This window comes from Glycine max, chromosome 18 (assembly GCF_000004515.6).
Source record: "Glycine max cultivar Williams 82 chromosome 18, Glycine_max_v4.0, whole genome shotgun sequence".
Lineage (NCBI taxonomy): Eukaryota > Viridiplantae > Streptophyta > Magnoliopsida > Fabales > Fabaceae > Glycine > Glycine max.
This window is the reverse complement of record NC_038254.2, coordinates 43,783,181-43,802,445: the sequence shown is the minus strand read 5'-3', so window position 1 is coordinate 43,802,445 and position 19,265 is coordinate 43,783,181. Positions and strand designations below refer to the sequence as shown.

General features: G+C 35.3%; 2 protein-coding genes across 4 annotated transcripts; both read left to right on the top strand.

The window, feature by feature from the left end:
* Nucleotides 1–1,005: 1,005 nt before the first annotated feature.
* Nucleotides 1,006–3,852, top strand: LOC102665871 (uncharacterized). Its single transcript, XM_026126886.1, has 6 exons — nt 1,006–1,102; nt 2,862–2,902; nt 3,040–3,090; nt 3,200–3,395; nt 3,486–3,625; nt 3,814–3,852. The coding sequence occupies exons 1-6, from the start codon at nt 1,006–1,008 to the stop codon at nt 3,850–3,852; spliced, it is 564 nt and encodes a 187-aa protein (XP_025982671.1).
* LOC100795452 (kinesin-like protein KIN-10B) lies at nt 2,027–19,022 on the top strand. Of its 3 annotated transcripts, XM_041012278.1 has the most exons (29): nt 2,027–2,127; nt 2,491–2,712; nt 2,862–2,902; nt 3,040–3,395; nt 3,583–3,625; nt 3,814–3,948; nt 4,317–4,545; nt 5,137–6,780; nt 7,340–7,771; nt 7,868–9,024; nt 9,368–9,440; nt 9,519–10,016; nt 10,160–10,238; nt 10,749–10,869; nt 10,958–11,004; nt 11,580–11,628; nt 12,744–12,800; nt 12,891–13,228; nt 16,119–16,512; nt 16,593–16,798; nt 16,986–17,302; nt 17,391–17,454; nt 17,658–17,748; nt 17,886–18,103; nt 18,189–18,235; nt 18,335–18,356; nt 18,491–18,553; nt 18,636–18,674; nt 18,760–19,022. In XM_041012278.1, exons 18-29 carry the CDS (start codon nt 13,121–13,123, stop codon nt 18,829–18,831), a joined length of 1,641 nt encoding a protein of 546 aa, XP_040868212.1. In that variant the 5' UTR covers nt 2,027–2,127; nt 2,491–2,712; nt 2,862–2,902; nt 3,040–3,395; nt 3,583–3,625; nt 3,814–3,948; nt 4,317–4,545; nt 5,137–6,780; nt 7,340–7,771; nt 7,868–9,024; nt 9,368–9,440; nt 9,519–10,016; nt 10,160–10,238; nt 10,749–10,869; nt 10,958–11,004; nt 11,580–11,628; nt 12,744–12,800; nt 12,891–13,120; the 3' UTR covers nt 18,832–19,022. The 3 variants fall into 3 exon arrangements, with proteins under 3 accessions (XP_040868212.1, XP_040868213.1, XP_040868211.1); XM_041012279.1 differs by lacking the exons at nt 2,027–2,127; nt 2,491–2,712; nt 2,862–2,902; ... (8 more) ...; nt 9,519–10,016; nt 11,580–11,628 and having other exon boundaries at nt 10,156–10,238; XM_041012277.1 differs by lacking the exons at nt 2,027–2,127; nt 2,491–2,712; nt 2,862–2,902; ... (13 more) ...; nt 12,744–12,800; nt 12,891–13,228 and adding exons at nt 14,531–14,903; nt 15,012–15,180.
* The last annotated feature ends 243 nt before the right edge of the window (nt 19,023–19,265 follow it).

Here is a 19,265-nt window from a genome sequence, read left to right as displayed (position 1 = left end):
ATATTTTTAATAACCAATAAATGTTTTATAAAAAAACAAAATTAATTGATAAACATATTTTTAAATACAGTTTAAATTATAAAAAATGATTTAATGAAATAAAAATTTTAATGACCAATAAATATTTTAATGCATTTTTTAAGACTTTAATATGTTTTTTATATTTGAAAATATAGGTCATTTTCAAGATATACCTAAAATTCACTTTTGGTCATCTACATACTTGAAATTTTTTTATGTTTCAATGTAGTATTTAGTGTTTGTCGTTAGTCTCGTTCTGTTAAGTTATGACATGATAGATAAAATGTCACGTCATCAAGTCTAATCACTTACACTTGAGTGCCATATCATTCTCCCTCCTCTCCTTCTCCCTTTTCTCCCCCTGCCTACCTCCCATGTGTCGCCCTCACTCTCCACTGTGGTTGCCACCGCCATCGTCACTAACAACATCTCCCCCTCTTCCTCCTCCTCCTCCTTCACAATCCAACCCCTAATCCACCCCTAGCCCCATCGCCTTACCCCATTCATTTTCTTCATCCTTCCACCACCAGCCAAGCCGGTTCATCTTCTTCATCCTTCCATCGCCACCCCTCCCTTGCACACAATCACGACCCCACCATGACCCTCTACTATAGCAAGTCGGTGTGCGCGTGACAGCCACCACCAACCTAGTCACGACGCACGACAACCCTCACCAGAAGAGTCTCCTCATCCTCGTCCTCTTCCATGACGAGCGTCCACATGATAGCCCTAGATGACCTGGTGAACGTGAAATCCTTCTTCACGATCATCATCTTCATGGGCCTCCCCCTCACCACTCCAGGCCAGTGCAGCCTCAAGAACCACTCCTTTTGCGATGCCAACGTTGACGTTGCCAAGAAGCTCCTCATCTTCGAAGTGGTGTCATTTGGCTTTTTCCTCTTCTCATCGCTGGTGGTGTAGGGGTTGAAGCTGGCGCTAAACCTGCTCAACAACAAAAAGATGATGGGGTGAGATGGTGAGAAGATGGTGGGGTTTGTGGTGGAGGAAAAAAAGGAAGAGAAGGGGAAGAAAAGGAAAAGGAAGGAGAAGAGGACGAGGCATAATGATGTGGCACTGATGTGTTAGTGATTAAGCATTGATGACGTGACACTCCGTCTATCACGTGATTACTTAACAGAATGAGATTAACAATAGATAATATATTGAAACATAAAAAAATGTGAAATACATAGATGACCAAAAGTGAATTTTAGATAATAATTTGAAAATGACTTATTTTTCATATATGATAAACATATTTAAGCCTTTTTAATAACCAATATATATTTTAATCTTGAAATCAATTTATATTATTTATGAATGAATTATATAATTAATTTGTCCCATTTATATTAATGATTCATTAAGTACTAATTTGAATTTAGGTTATAACTGAATAAATTTACCCTGAAATATCAAATGATGACATGTGACATCTAAACTTTGAAAAAATATCTTGTTTCGCCATGTGTCATATGAACCTGTTTTTAGATTCTTAAATTTATATATTAAATTTTACCTAATAATATGTAGTACATATAAAGGATATATTAAATGTCAATTATGTTAATTATTATTACACTACAAACAATGGTTAAAGAATAAAAGTAAATAAAAGAATACATTTATTAGAAAATATATCATTTAGTATTATCGAAACCTTCTTAAATTTTTAATCACTTTTTTATTTGTTATGTATTTACCTAGTATTACTCTTCCTATTATCCTTAATATAAATCTATATACTATATATTAAAAGAGAAGTCCACTAAAACTACTGTTGTGCCCCTGCTTAGAAATTAGACAATTGTCCCCTTTAATGGTTTTTTGGTCATTTTGGATGTCCAATTTCCACTCCTTTAGTTGTGACAGGTGTTTGTTGAGTAATCCAGTTTTTACTGTTTTGTTGTGCCACGTGCTTTGCCGATTCTTTTGCATTGTGTTACCTTTTTCCCCTCATTTTGCACCTTGTTTTTTAGTCCTTTGCTAACTTCCGTGCTTTGTTTTTTTACTGACCTCCGTTAGTTTTTCAGTTTGGTTTTCCCGTGTTTTTCGGTTTGGTTGCGAGAAGTGAAGGTTGTTCGCTTTGGTTGCCCGGTGATGAAGGTGGTTCTTTTCCCCATTGTTTTCTTCACTTTGTTTATTCACATAGCCAAGGTTTAATTTTTATTTAGCATTCTTATGTTTTTCCCCACTGTTTTTTCTTCACTTTGTTTATTCACATAGCCAAGGTTTAATTTTTATTGACTGATATGCATGTGTGGCTCTTACTTTGGTGTTTATTGTTACTTTTTTTGTTGCTTTTGGGTTTACAAAGTTACTTGCGAATGCATGTAGGAAAAAATTGTTTCCTATTTTTGGGTGTTCCTTTCATGTTCTGTGATTCTTTGTTATATGTTTTTTTGGGCGGGGTTTTTCGTGGGTTTTTTAATCTAACCCTCTTTCCTTAAATTTTGCAATCTTTGATAGTATTTTACACATGGTGATAGAGGGTGCAAAAGAATTTTAAATGAAAAAGAAATTGTAAGAGAAAGAGAAAGCCCATACCAAAGAAGCAGAGGAAGAGAGAGAAACACCAAAGATGGGTGTTTGGTTTGGTTGCTTCAGCGTAGACAAACACATGTGCAAGGAAGAAGAGAGATTGACCTCTGAAGAAGCACATGCCAAAGCTGCCGAAGCTGCACAGAAAAGGTTTTACCTTTATCCATTCCTTAATTTTCCGTTTTTTTATTAATTTAATTTCATTAATATTCTCAATTCCTGCAAAAAATTAAAATTCATAGATTTGGGTTTTTATTTGGTGTTTTGCTTTGGGGTGTTTTTGCCATGCTTGTGTCAAGGTGGCACCTTGCTTCGCCACACAACAGCAACTGCAGCAATGGTGAGTTCTATTCACAAACCTACATTTTCTTTGCTTCTCTTATATCTTAGATAGGTTTTACCTCTTGCATCGATTTTGATTTGAAACATTATTTTCGTTTTCATAATGTGCAATTGTTACTGTGTTTGATTTCGTAGGCTCCCAAACGAGGTGGAAAGGCTCTGGCTATTGCCGCTAAGACCAAGCCTGTACATAACTACTCGGAGTTCAATTCGATTAGGGATTTGGTTGTTTGCTATCTTTTTTTTAATTTTTATTTTGAAAGTGATTTTTTCTGTTTTGAAATCTCAAGAGAAGGTTTCAAATCTGCTGTTTGAGAAGCGTCCAAAGAAGTTCAGAATCGGAGGGGCGTTGCCTCCGAAGAGAGACTTGACTCGGTTCATGAAGTGGCCAAAGAATGTTCAAATTCAGAGGAAGAAGAGGATTCTGAAGCAAAGGTTGAAGGTTTCTCCAGCTTTGGACCAGTTCACCAAGACTCTTGACAAAAACCTAGGTCAGAATAACTTGCATAATGTTTAGATCTGGTATATTTATGCGTGTTGTTCTGTGAGGTGTAATCATTATACATTTGTTATTTACCTAGGCACATCCAAATATGATTATTTATCTACTATAGGATATTATTTTGGTGATGTGTATTTTGTTACTCTGAGACATGCTCCTGTTTCTCATTACTATAGCGGGTTGAGAAGAGAGGTTAATGGCTTCAAAGATGCTAAGAAGGTATCACCTCACTCAAACACAAGCTTGCTTTGAAGGTTTTATGTGCGGTTAGGGTTGTTGATTGGTGTTTTTTATACTTTTTAATTTCCTTTAATGGAAAGAAATTGTGTATTTTTCTTGGTATTTTTCTTTGGGTAGCAAATAATGGATATAATATAAAGATTTCTTTTCTGGTTTGTATGAAGCAGGGGGTGCCTGATTTATCCGAGTATAGGGATGTGTACTAGTTGGGATTTGGATTGGAACATGATAAGCCTCCAACTAGTGCTTTGGTGAAGAAAGAATTTCAACACAAAATTATCTATCCTTTGAGCCCTCACGAGGTACACAAATACAATAATAATATCTAACTACAAAAGAAATAAAAAGGACATGCTAATGCCATGCTATGTTGCATGCAGTGCCAAAAAACCTGTTTAACTCAGTTTGTCACTTTCTAGGTGCATTAGGGTGTAGGGTACCCCACATGACATGCTTTGCCCTATTGTTAATTTCATCCTCTGCTTTTGCTATATGTAGGACCATTTATGGCAATTTTAAAAAATATTCTCTTTTTTCCTGGCCAGTGTTTATGCTCATATGTTGTATTCTTAAGTCATTGATGTTTAGCTTTCCAATTCTTTTTTTTTTCCTGGCCAGTGTTTATGCTCATGTTCTCTTCAATGTGTTGTTTCTTGACCCTTTGCCTTAGGATTAGTCAGTTCTATTTCTCGATGGAGGCAAGGGATATAACTCAGCGGTAGAGTGTCACCTTGACGTGGTGGAAGTTATCAGTTCGAGCCTGATTATCCTAAACCCAATGCAAGTTTTTCTATTTGTATGTTGTGATTGAATAATAATTGAGAATGGAGAAATATCTGAAGCTCTATAGCTACCATTACCTGATAAATGGATTCGTCGTGCTGGTTACCCAACAACAAGTATGACAGTAGTTTTCATCGTCATGGTTGTATCATTTAAGAAAATTATGATTAGTTACATTGTAGTGTGTAGTTGTTTCTTTATATTGATGATTTGGTTTCACCTATCGGTGCCCGGCCATGTTTAAGCACTATTAACTTTTTTGTTTAATTTACTGCAAGTAAAAGTATTCTTACCCTTTGAAATTGCTTAATCATGAAGGCAAAGAAACTATAAAGGAGCATTGAAGTGTCCAATGTGGTTTTGGATTTTTCTATAAATGTTAAGACACTGAATTTCAACGTGCACATGTTCCTATTTTTGGGACCTACACTATGGTATTTTTATTTATTATGTTATTGATATGGAGTATTGATTAATTTTGTTGTTAATTAATTTCGATTGAAAAATATAACTTATTATTTTTAATGTGTTTTTTTTCTTTTATTTATATTTTTTTCATCCACAAAATTTAAATTTAAAACTTTATTGAAGATAATTGAATTTAATATCACTCACACCAATAATTTATTGATACAAAATAAACTATAATAATATTATATAATATAGTTACCGATCAACATTAATAGTAGTATTTTATTTCTTTGCAGGGTGTACACAGTTTTTGGGTCTGCCACAGGGAGCATGGTTTCAAGATGGTGCGTTCGAGACTGCTAGAGAAGGAGTTGTTATAGGGTTCGTTGAGAATTTTTGCGTTGTTAGACATGACTTTTCGATGAGGAAAAAGGAATGGGGTTTGTAATGGCAACTAGGGGGTCCTAGAGGCCTTCTTTTTTCCTTTAGAGTTTAAATGGAGTTGGTTAGGTTCATAATGTGGTTCCTCATGGTTTATGGAACATGCATAAATGTTTTCTTCTATGTTTTAGAAAGTCTTTGAAGAGATTGTGGCTAAAAATTTGTATTCTTTATTTTTTCTCAAATGTTTGGGAATGATTTCCTTGAAGACAAGCTAAATCCTTTCCTCAAGTCAGATCTTGAACCATGAAGACACACTCTAAAAGCTGAGTTTAGATCACATCAATGGCATGGAGGTATAAAACTTTCTTCCTTTATTTACTACAATTAAACTCTGCGATCAATGGATTAAAGTGTTTGGTTGAGTTATTCTCTTAATTCTAATTAAACACATTTTGTAAGTTTTGGATTATTCAAGGGCTGTGAAGTCTTTATGCAGCAAAAAAACTCTAAAATGAGTTTGGCAACTGGGTTGCTAAGGCTATATATGAAATGATTTTTTTTTAATTAGCATAAGGTTATCTATTTTTTTTATACCTTGCAATTTTTATGATAACCTTAGATTGTTTCTTAGTTCATTTTATTGGATTTTTGGTCATTTTATGCCCCTCCAGCTTTGCCTTGGTTTTGTGCCACCTGGCCGCCATGTGTCTTGCTTTCAACTTTTGTTCTGCTGCCAACTCCACGTATCATTCTCAAACTGGCGGATTTCAACTTCCGTTTAATTTTGCTTGATAATCTGTCTCAAATCCAAAATCATTCTCTTTCCTCCGTTTATCTCTTTCTCTTTTTTTCGGAAACTGAAATTTCGCCGGAATGCTAAAGGCACCCGCTTTTCGCAATGCATTCTCTCTTCTTCTTCTTCATTTGCTGCTCACTTTGGTCTCTACACGAGGATCTCACAAAACCACTTGGAACACTCTCACCAGTTCGTGTTGTTTCCTTTCACTCTTTTTTCTATTCCTTTTGTGTTTTCTTTGTTGAGTTTGTGTTAATTAACTACATGTTATTAATTTTTGTTGATTGTATTCTCGAAATTTCTTCTCATTCATGTTTTCTTTTTGTTCTGATGCATGTTAAGTTTTTGTTTTTCTGTGTTTTTGGGTTCCGGTCGTGCTTGGTTTTGTTGTTGTGCATTTTTTCGACTACAAACGAGGATTTGCTTTTCTTTTCCTGTTGTTCTTCTCATTCATGTTTTCTTTTTGTTTTGATGCATGTTAAGTTTTTGTTTTTCTGTGTTTTTGGTCTATGTTTTGATCCGTTGTTACCCTATGTTTTGTGAGATTCTGGCCAGCTAATAGGTGTTAAAGCTCTTTTTGTTCAATGAAGTATGCTTCGTGCTCTCCTTTTTTGCATGCCGACTTTTTTTCACATCAGGTTAGAGTGATCCTTGAAAATAGAGAGCAACACGAACAATCACAGTGAAGAAGACGCATATGCAATGCTTAAGGAATGTTCCATGGATCCCAACAAGACTACTTAGAAGCTTCTCCTTCAGGGTAGGGATTTCGATCTTGAATCTTATTAATATCTTTTTGCTCTGTTATTCTTCTTCTTCTGATTTGTGTGTTGGTTGGACTTTGTGGTATTCATTTTGATTTCTTTGCCCCCTTTTTTTTATAGTGGAATGAATGATTGTGTTTGCTATGATGGGGTTTCAGTTTCACTGTTGAGAGACTTTTGTTATGTTGAGAAGGGGATTTCTAAAATTTTTTTTTATACCCCTTTTGGTTTTTTAGGGCCTTTGTGTAGCTTGACGTTTTCTATCGGTATGTATATATAGGTGAGTACTCCAGGTGCCTTTTTGTGAAGTAAAAAAACTACCCTCGATCCATGCCTCAAAATGGTTGATAATAAGTAAAAAAAATCAATGAATTCATGTTAAAACCCTTCTGCGCTTTTTTATTATAATTTTTTTTGGCAATAAAGGGATCAACGGGTTGGGGGATCAAATGGTAAAGTTCTTTTGTTGGTAAATTGGAGGATTAGAAACATAACTATTGCTTTCCTATTAGCTCTTTTTGCATTAATCGCTATTTCATATATTTTATTGATTAGTTTGCGAAGATGAGCGGTGCGGGGTTTAGGGCTTTAATACTGAGCAGTGTGAGGAGGACGATCCATAAATTTTTTCACCAATCTGCATTATGGCCTATACAATTGGAGAATTGGAGTGACATGCTTGCATCCTCAAGAGTATCACTCGGCCATGAAAAATTTACACAGGATAAGGTCTTTATTTTTTAAGTCTTCCATAGTGTTCTACTTATGAATGTTTTAACAGAGTATTTAAAAAGGTAATTTGAAGAAGAAGAAAATAGAGGCTTAGGCAACTAAGAAAGACAGATGAAGCTGAAGGTATATGCGGACTAGATGTCCCAGCCATCCCGTGCGGTTCTCATATTGGAATCATGAAGTATATTGGAATCATGAAGTATATGAATTTGGATGCTTATAGATTTTCCATTTCATGGTCTAGGGTACTATCGAGTAAGTCAAGTTTTATTGAAATTCCACCCAGATAAATTTTTTCCTTGGTTTGCGTTCCATAACAACTATTATTAATTTCTTATAAATCATTTGCAGGAGGAAAGCTTAATGCAGGTGTAAACCATGAAGGAGTGAACTACTACAACAACCTCATCAATGAGCTCATGGCTAATGGTCATAATTCATTAATATTTATTTCTATAACTCTTTACATTGGAATAGTATCTTAACCATATGGTTGTTAATCATATATAATCACCATAAATCGTGGTTTTTTAAGTCCTCACATTGTGTAAGTAAAATCAATTTCCTTCCATTAGCATATGTACTAACTCTCTGATCTGTATGAGCAGCTCCAATCTCCAATTCCATAGAGCTGGACCAATTACAAGACAAGTCGTTGAGGTGTGAGTCTGACATATACTATATACTATATACTATATACTATATATTAAAAGAGAAGGCAAAAGAAGGCCAAGAAAATTACTATTGTGCCCATGCTTGAGAGCTTGCCAGGTGTCCATTTTATTGGCTTTTTGGTCATTTTATGCCCCTCCAGCTTTGCCTTGGTTTTGTGCCACCTGGCTGCCATGTGTCTAGCTTTGAACTTTTGTTCTGCTGCCAACTCCACGTATCATTCTCAAACTGGCGGATTTCAGCTTCTGTTTAATTTTGCTTGATAATCTGTCTCAAATCCTAAATCTTTGTTTTGTGCCACCTGGTTATTGTGGTGAGTTTGTCACTCTTTTGCTGAGCCACATGGTTTTATGATTAAAGCTTTCTGGTTATTATGGTTTTGGGTTGTTGTTTTGTATCATTCTGTGATTGTGGTTTTCGGGTGGTGCTTTGTATCATTTTCGTTTGCTTCATTTTACTTCCTTTTCCAGTTCTATTGCTTCTGCATTTTAAGGTATGACTTTTTTTTATGTTATGCATTTGCATGCCTGTTTTTGCAGCGCCTGTATCTGGTTTACTGCCTTTTTTGTGCTATTTTCCAGCTTAGCATACATGCAGATTTAAATGTCCTGAAGAAGAGGATAGAGACGATGCATTTGTAATAACCTTGAGTTCTTTTGATAAAATTGATGTTCAAAAACCTTGGACGGGTTGCTAGTGTTCTTTTTCTTCTTACTTTATTCTTTGAAATTAATGTCACTATTATTCAATATTTGATGTTTGCCCTTATACTGCAGAATTTGTGTGTAACTGCAGCACATCGGCCTATTAAAGAGATATTAGAAAAGGGAAAAAAAGTATGTCTCTTTTTTGTTAGTGTTATACTTCGTATCTATGGGTTTGTCATTGCTTTTGATGGTAAGTTACAGTTGGGTTGCATGCATAAATCTTTCCATAAAGTCTACATGCTATTTGCATGTGTTGAACATTACGCTCTAAACTTAAGACCTTGGTTGAGACAAAGCAACAATAGACTTGGAGAGTTCTTTATTTCTTGATGATCTTAGATTTTGAATTCATTTATGATTAAGTTGTTAGCCAGTAATTTTAATGAAGGGGAATTATTGTATCCTTTACAAAATATATGGGTTTATGATTGAAAGGAGCTAATGTATCCTTAATGTGTTTGATGCATGACAGGAACATGTTGCTGCTCTAGTAGAAGGGCAATTGGGTGAGGTGAACGTTCTTCAGTTTGTTATGAGAAGTCAAGGTAATAGTTTTGATCAACGTTGTTGTTCATTCATCCATGGTTGTGTTTCACTACTTATTCGTTGTCTTGCTTTTGCAGTTTTATTCAATCACTTCTTCTTCTCTTGCATTTGGATTTCGCTTCTTATTGGTTGTTGGGATAGTTAAGGTTCATTTGTGTTCAGTGATTGTTTAGTATAGTTTTTCTTCCACTGCTTTTTTTTTTCAGTTTGTTTCTATTTTTTTGCTAACCTTGCTGACTTTCTTTTGTCTTTTAGTTTTCGTTTTGTTAGGTGTTTCACTTGGTTATAAAGAGTAAGAATTTAGTTTCATTTATGCATGCTTGCTTTTGCTCTGTTAGTGGTTGGTCACATAAACAAGGTTTAATTTTTACTGAGTCATATGCATGTGTGCCCCTAACTTTGCTGTTTATTTCTCGATTTTCTTTTCTATTTTTTTTTTGTTATTTTCATGCAACTCAGGTGGGAATGGAACTTAACAAATAGTTTGGTCAGAAACAAAATAAGTGCCTGAGAGTATGTATCGTCAATATAGTCGCTAATGTGGCTTTCAATTTTTCTTCTTCTCTGTTTTCAAGGTTTGGTTTAACTTCTACATCAATTTGTAAGAACCATATATTCAATGTTTAATTATACACAAGCACACATTATACCTGGTTAGCAATGTTGATTCAATTTATTCTACAATGTTGTTCACTATAGAATTTTTTACTGGCTCAAGTTAGGACCTGCTAGGATCTTCACCATCGTCCACTTGTGGAGGTGGAACCGTGACTTATGTCAAAGCCTTCAATGAACAGGTAATTGCCATTCTGATGTTGAAAATTTTGGAAAATCATTCTCTATGAGCCTATGACAGAAACTTCGATCGTGATAAAAAAATAACTCTAAAAGTACCTAAGAAATTGTATCTAACGATTGTTGCTCCATCCTTCTAATAGGTTTCTAAGTCTTTATATTTTTAAATATATGAAAACCTTCTTGAAGGTGTGGTTCTTCTTAAGTTTGTAATTTTTCACTGCATTTTACATTTTTTTTACTATGCACTTCATTTTAGATTTGTGAGACTTAAACTACAGTTGTCTTGCTATTTTATGCTTATTCTCTTCAAGTTTTGCAGCCCTGGAGAAATCCTTTAAAATTTATAACCATTGTTGCTCTGGCTTTCTAATAGGTTTCTAAGTCTTTATATTTTTTAATATCAGAAAACTTCTTGAAGGTGTGGTTCTTCTTAAGTTTGTAATTTTTCGCTGTATTTTAGATTTTTTTTACTATACACTTCATTTTAGTTTTATGGTGGTTTTCTTCAGGTTTTTATTTTTATCATTTTGGTAACACCCACGAGCAATACAGCCTTGCAGAAATCTTTTGAAATTTCTAAGAATTGTTGCTCCAAACTTCCTTTCATCGTGACATATAAACTTATGATAGGTAATACTTCAGGAGCAATTTGGGCTAACGATATTTATGTGTTTCAAAATTGTCTTCTGAATCAAGTTTTGTGATTTTAATTTTGCAGATTAATTCAGAATACGATGGTAGAGTTGTGTTCAACAAAAATGGCGGGTAATTACATTTTCTTTAAAGTCCATGTTTCTTTTCATTGTGTCGCCGTATTTTGTTACCGCCCGTAATATTCTATGAATGGTCATTCCATTTTCTTTTCATTTTGCTCCCATTTGTCGATATCCTTTCCCTTCTTTAACAAATGTTTTGCATGCCTCTATAATAAAAGAGGAGAATAGGAAAAATGCTATTGCGCCCCAACTTAAAAATGTTTCCATGTGTCCCTTTTATTGGGTTTTTGGCCATTTTGGGTGCCCAGTTCAGACTCTTTTGGTTGTGACATGTGTTTGCTGAGTAATCCAATCTTCACTGCTTTATTGTGCCACGTGGTTTCATGGTTATAGTTTCCGGTTGGGGTTGTTGTGTCATTTTGCTTTACTTTATTTTGTTTTGTTATCACAACTGCTTCTTTTGTTTTCAGTTGGTTCTGCATTTTGGGCTTCCGGTTGGGGTTGGTCTGTCATTTTGCTTTACTTTATTTTGTTTTTTTTATCACAACTGCTTCTTTTGTCTTCGGTTGGTTCTACATTTCCCTCAACCTTTTCAACTTTTCTAATTTCCATGCTTTTTTTTAGTCTCAGTTTGCTTTTACTCGGTTGCTTCGCTTGGCTGCGAAAAGAAAAGGTTATGTTTTTCTAACTTTCATGGTTTACAGTTTGCTTTTGTTTATATTGTGCATGGTTGAGTTTGCTTTTGTTTATGTTTTCCATGGTTGAGTTTGCTTTTGTTTATGTTGTGCATGGTTGTGTTTCATTTTTTCCTTATTTTACAGGGTTTTTTTTTCTTCCGTGCTTTGTTCTTTTTGGGTCATTTTGGGGGCCCAGTTTTTTGTTTTCAACAATTTGTTGTTAGCGTTTATTTTCAACAAATCTTCGTCATTGTTGTGCTTTTGTTTACCCTTCTTATTAAGTCTTTCTGTTCCTCAGGGATTTTAATTGATCGAGCTTTATTTTGCAATTTTTATTTGCATTGGTTTTTGGATAGTTTACCCTCCATAAAATATCCCTGGCCTATGACATTGATTTCTAGACAAGGCCCCCCACTATCCAATATTAACTCCCGCAGTTTATTTATAACTTCATTTTAAGTATAGTGTACATATAACAGTACACGGTAATTATTGTGCATCTCAGATCACAATCCACTTAATTATTATCCTACACAATTGACGACTTTTGATTCCCAATGCTACCATCCATTCTGTATAATCATAAATATATACAGACTGGATATACACAATTTAGGGAAGCGTAAAAGACAAATACAAAACGAACATTATTAACTATTCGTTGCAACTATTCACCACTAATATTTCCAATAGTCACTGCCATATATTTATACTTACTATATTCATTGTAACTCCTTCCATTTGTGTGACACCTTAAACTCCCACACGGCAACATGAGTACCTCCACATCTACCTCTATTGTTGTAAGTTTCTTTCAGTTTACCAGACTTCGTTTTAACCTTATGACTATCTGTTCCAATATGGTCCTTCATATATTTCTTCTTTTCCTCTATCATTAATCTTTCACATTACTATTACTCGATAATTCTTCCTTACATGTATATCATCCACTTTTTCCAAACTTACACATATCCTCTTTACACCACAGACATGACTGCACCCAATGTTTTCTCGTTTACCCATTTTTCGGGGTGCATGTTTCTGTTCAATTTTTTTATAAATTCCTCCATATTTTGTTCTCTTACTAATTACATTATATATTGTGCTACAGGGCCCCTCCCATTGGATGGTGAAAACCCGGTTTTTAGCGGCATTTCGTGTTGGCAAGGTCAGCATTCACTATCCCAACTATTTTCCCATTTTCCTTTTTCCACATACAAAAAAAACTTATTTCTTTTCTTTACACGTTTCCTTGCAGAACATTATTGAGGTCCCTTTGTCTTACCATAGACAGTGGAGGCCATATTACCCAACTATGTTTTATTTTACTATAATGGAAGCACACATTTTGTTAGGGTCCAGAAATATGGCAACCGCTATTTTTTTGCTGATGGTCTGAAAGAGTTTAGGAGAACCTACAACATTAAGGATGGTGTCATTATCCGGCTTTTTGCTCCCGACAAAAATACATCTTTCGAGCTTGATGTCATGGGACCTATCCATGGGCAATCAACGAGAAGGTCAGTGGTTACAACCAGAAGGCACGTCTTTACAACTGATGTCACACAAGACATGGTGCAACACAACTTGCCTTTGGTAGGAGTTTCTAACCCACTCAATTATATTGTTGTTTTTCTGTGCCAACTTTTCTTAAACACAGCCAAACAAAACTATTAGCCAAATAACTGTCCTTTATATTCCTTATATTAAGATAACATTGCTTGCTGATTAAAAAAAATTGTCCTTTAATTGTTGTTATAATTTGGCTGCAGGTTCTTCCACCAGTTGCTTCAAATTTTTTGTTTAGCTAAAAAAAAAATATTTCTATCCACCGTGGTTATGGTAGACGTAACCAATGGCAGATCACCATTCATGATGGTCTGCCATCCCTTGCGAAACCATGGTTTCAGCACCTGTCTAAAAATAACTTAATGCCTGGAAATGAAGTTGTCTTCTTCTTCAAGTTTGACGAACATGCGTGGGAAGCGCTATTTAGGAAAAAAGTCATATGGGATGACACCCTTTCTAGTTGAAGACCATCCCACAGACAACTATATTTTTTTGGGTTTTGGTTTGATTTATATTTTGCTTAGTTTTGTTAGTCAAATACCTTAGGGTATGAAACAATTTCTTTCCCTTTACGCTGAACTTCTAATGGTTATGAACATTTTTTTTTGTCTGATTTTTTGTGGTTTTTTTGGATGCTTCGTTGCTATTTTTTCCTTAAACTCATATTTTTGATATTGTTTAGAGTTTTATAGGATAGTCTATGAGGTAAGCTATAATTTTTTATGCATTTTCCTCAGTGCTTAATTATCTGGATTTGCATGCAAGCTCTCCACCTCACAGTATCTTTTTGCGGTTTTTGCGATGTTTAGTTTTGCGATTTTTACTTTGTTCCTTCCTTTTCCCTCCCGTGATGCCTACCTACTGTTGTGGGTTATAAACCCAATATCTCATAGACCAAACAACTACAAGGAACAATTCCAACAAATTACCCATGATTCCACATTTTCAGGGCTAATTACTGTGTAACATTTGTCCCACTTAATTAGTCTAATTTATTTGTTATTCATTCCACCAGTTTTTATTCATTGTGTTATTTCCTTTCTCAAACATTTATGCTTTTTAAAAAGCTATTTATATTTTATTTTAAATGATATCCACCTATTTCTGAATTTAATTTTAAGTCTATATTGCAATTAAAAAAAATTCACAAAGTAACTTAATAAATAACCCATGCATGCGTACGGGTTGCATACTAATATCTTCCTAAAATTGAGTTATTACCCTTCATATAAATATCTTTTTAAAATTGAGTACTATGTGGATCCCACAACGGGGACCATAGTCTATGATAGTCAAATTCAAATGAAAAGTGCCTCTCAAATCCACTCTACAAACCCAACGGTAGTGTTTTCAAAAACCCCTCCCACCACCCTCTCTCCCTCTCTGTCTAATAATCTCAAACTTTGATTTCACCCTACATTAAAATCTTCAGCAATTCTCATCAATCTGTCTCAAAATCTGAACCTTTTTTTCTGTCTTCAATGGCTGCTACTCAAAAGCCCATCAAATCTTGCACCCCCAAGAAACTCCCGAACGCCCCAATTTCAGTTTCTAAGGTGAGGGTCATCGTCAGAGTCAGGCCCTTCCTCGCACACGAAACCTCATCAAGAAACGGCGTTGTTTCGTGCATCTCCGTCCTGGACCAAGATTTCGAATCTCCGCAGGACGAGGTTACTGTTTATCTCAAAGACCCACTAACCAGGTCTCATAAAGTTTCCACCTTTGGGTTTTTCTGTGGGTGAATTTTGGTTTTGGCCATGTGGGGTTCTCACTGTTTCTGTTTTTGTGTTTTTGGTTTTGCGTGCCTTAGCCGGAACGAGTGCTACCTGTTGGACTCTTTCTTTGGGCAAGAAGATAACAATGTGGGCCAGATATTCTGCGGAGAAGTGAGCCCCTTGATTCCGGGAATGTTCAGCGGATGCAATTCCACGGTGTTTGCTTATGGGGCTACTGGCAGTGGGAAGACATACACCATGCAGGTGTGAGTGTGATCTTCGCTTTGTTGTTGTCAGGGTTTTAAAATGCGGTCACGGTTGTGGTGGGAGCTTTGCAATGTCAATGTGTCATACCCTGGTTGTAGTATATTTTCTTTCTTATACATTTTTTGGCCTAGATATGTGAATTAGTTTGGTATTTTTAGTAAATTCTAAATTGAGTCAAGAGGATTTGGGATTAGTATCATGAGATTTAGCAACAAGTAAATAACAACATAGATCCTGGTTATTTCTTCTGAACATTAGTCTAGATATATGAATTAGTTTGATTTTTTTAACAAAATCTAAATTTGAGTTATGAATGAGGATTTAGGATTAGTGTCATGTGGTTTAACAATAATAACATAGGTCATGGTTATATTTTTCTGAACATTTAGTCTAACAACTAACTATTATGGGAATGGTTTTGAATTGCGGTTGAATGTGTGATGTAGAGATCTCAAAACTACAATATAGCAGCTGCAATTGTCATGGTCATGAAATGCAATTTAAAACCATGATTATGGGTTTTATGTGAGTATTCAAAATAGCGTATCCACTCTTAGATTCTTTAAATTTGTGGTACCTACTTGTAAATGTGAACTTATACCCTGTTTGGTTTTTCATCGCCAAAGACAATAGGCACGCCCATGGTATAAGCCAGTTCATATAGCTTCTGATTTTTTACATTTTTAATACACATCACATAGCTTCTGATTTTCACCTTTTTTTTATCCACATTTTGGGCTTTGATGCAGAACCAAACACACATTTAGAGTTAAGAGGGTGAGGGTTAGGGGCATTTTCTATGTTTAAATTTGTGGTATCTTGTGGTAAATTTTAAGTTTTAACATGCTTGTATATAAATTTTCTTTTTATTATTTTTGAAGTTTTTTACTTTGTTGTGTTGTGTACTTCAGATGAACTGATGCTTGGTGTTGCAGGGAACCGAGGAACAACCTGGCTTGATGCCACTGGCAATGTCCATGATCCTGTCTATTTGCCAGAGGACTGACAGCACAGCACAGATCTCATACTATGAGGTCTACATGGACCGATGCTATGACCTCTTGGAGGTCAAAGCGAAGGAGATTTCAGTTTGGGATGACAAAGACGGGCAAATTCACCTCCGGGGACTATCTCAGGTTCCTATAAACACAATGTCTGAATTTCAAGATGTTTTCTCTTGTGGAGTTCAGAGACGCAAAGTTGCACATACAGGCCTCAATGATGTCTCTAGTAGGAGTCATGGAGTGCTTGTGATATCTGTGTCCACTCTTTCTGCTGATGGCACAGGAACTGTTGCATGTGGAAAGTTGAATCTCATAGACTTGGCAGGTTACTTCCATACTCAATTGGTATTAGATGTCTTGCAAGCACTTGTGGTTATATGCTTATGTGTTTTTAGATTGAAACAGGTAATGAAGATAACAGAAGGACATGTAATGAAGGGATTCGTCTCCAAGAGAGTGCCAAGATAAATCAGTCATTGTTTGCGCTGTCAAATGTGATATATGCATTGAACAACAATAAAACAAGGGTACCCTACCGAGAAAGTAAATTGACCCGTATATTGCAGGACTCTCTAGGCGGAACAAGTCGTGCACTGATGATTGCTTGCCTGGTAAAGCTAGAGAATTCTCATTTTAGTCCACTAGATTTTTAGATACATAGCAACAAAGAGCTTGAGTAAGAGATTTATTAGTTGAAGATTCCTTGTTCAACCGCAGGAGTGACTAAGAATTGCTTATTAGTTTACTTCACTTTGTAACTATGGTATTTATTGAAGTCCTTTTCTATTTTGATTTCAGAATCCAGGAGAATACCAGGAATCTGTTCATACTGTTAGTTTAGCTGCTCGATCAAGGCATGTCTCTAATTTTGTGCCTTCAGGTCACAAACAAGAGACCCCAAAAGTTAAAGTTGACATGGAAGCAAAATTGAGAGCTTGGCTAGAATCAAAAGGCAAAACAAAGAGTGCACAAAGACTTGGGCCATTAAATTCTCCACTTCCAAAAAAAACACCCAGTTCTATTGTTACTCCTGCTAAGAGATCCATTACCTTTAACAGTTCAGTGAAGAAGTGGGGGAAAACTGCCAACCTAGATGCTCAACATACTAATGAAAGGTGACTATTCTTGCATACATAATTACAGAAAATTATTTTCTCATTGACTTTACGTTACTAACTGCTATCTGTTTTACTGAGTAAGCAGGGCCTTTGCTGTAGCTTTTGGAAATTTACTAGATGTTGAAGGCTCTTTTCATTCATGCATGGAGGTAAGTTAGTATCAAAAGTGCAATACATTACTAACAGGTTCAATAACCCATATTCAACGTCTTTCATACTGAAAAAGACAGGCATTATCAAAAGAAGCAAAAAAAGTCCAACAAGGAACTGCTTTCTTCATAACTTTTTGAATTTTCACAGTGAAGAAACCTTTGCATCTTACTTGAATATAATAATACTCAATGCTCTGCAGAATGCACCATCTGGTGTCAAGGACAATGATAAGAAAGAGACTGAGCATGATGCCAATAAGGCTGCAAGGAAATCATACAAAAGTCTACCTGGTATGCCACTACTTTGTGAAATTCCTGAATTTAGTTGCATTATTTGACAATAAAATAGGGAAAATCTGTTTGGTTCATTTGGTATAGTCTCATCATTTGCTTTCTAAAGCTTTGAATCAACATGTCTTTATATCTAGTTGAGTCATTGAGCAAGGGAGTGGACTCAATTACTATTGATGGTAAAGATGCAGCACAAAGTCCATTAAGAAAAGCCCTCTCCCCCATCAACATCAATGGTAATGAGAAACCCCTTGAATCACAAACACCTTTTCTGGCAACCTGCTCCACTAATAAAGGGGCACAAAAGAATGACACTCCACTTGGCAAATTCAGCACACGAAGTTCTACACTGAAGGTAATGCAGGTTATCTGACTCCACTCCACAAACAAAAGGACTTTCTGAACCACCATGCTCACATCATCAATTTTTTAATGTGCAGAACTGTCTAGTTCAAGAATACATTGATTTCTTGAATAATGCAAGCAGGTAAAGCAAACACTCTCCTTTGTATTTTACTACTTTCTAAAGTATATCTAGTCGTGAACAATAAGGTGTCTTAACATTGAGTTCAATTCCTAAATGCAGAGAGGAGCTACTAGAGTTAAAGGTACATGCTGAGTTGTCACAAAATGCTCCATATGAAGACCTATTTCATTATCTGACTCTTCCCTTTTTTTCGTTTAATTGCATCCATCTTTTATTTTTGTTCATTTTGTAATTTTTGGTATTCAATTCCTTCAGGGTATAGGAGAGAAAATGGCAGAATACATAATAGACCTTAGAGAAGAAAGTCCCCTAAAATCGGTCAGTATAAAGAATATTTACAGATACTGAATTAAGTTAGCATAATGCTTTTTGTGATTGCTTTGGTTTTGGTATTTTGTAGTTAAATGATTTGGAGAAGATAGGCCTCTCTTCCAAGCAGGTATATTATAGAAGCAAGTTATATTAGCTGAAATTTTGCTTCTAAAAAGTGTAAACAAAATTATAACTTTTACCACTTTTTGCAGGCCCATAACTTGTTCACAAAAGCTGCAAAAACGCTATTTGAAGATAAAGCTGAAGATTCAATACTCGGTTGAAGTCCATTCTCAGCTCTTTTAAATTTAGTCTATAAAGTGTGATTTTTATTCTTTTCAATTTATTATCATTGTACCATTGCCGCAGCTAGAGCTAGCAATCTATTCAGTTTGCTTTGTGTTCTTGTATGTTGTAATTAATCACAATATTTTACTCATCATTGAAAAAGTGTGATCCCTGTCAATTATTTCTACCTATTTGCCTCCCACAAAATTGCAATAAAAATGACAACATACAAAACTTTGAAAATAAAGTAACTTCAATGAGAAGCGCCAATCTCTAATGCTTTTGGTGGGCAGGTAGAGGTAGGTCATACATGAATCCTTCTCATGGTTCAGTTGAAAACAAGATGGTGGTTAGGGTGTACAATTAGGATGACAGTGTACCTCAACCCTACTAGTACCCATAAAAATATTCGCAAGCAGAAATGATAATT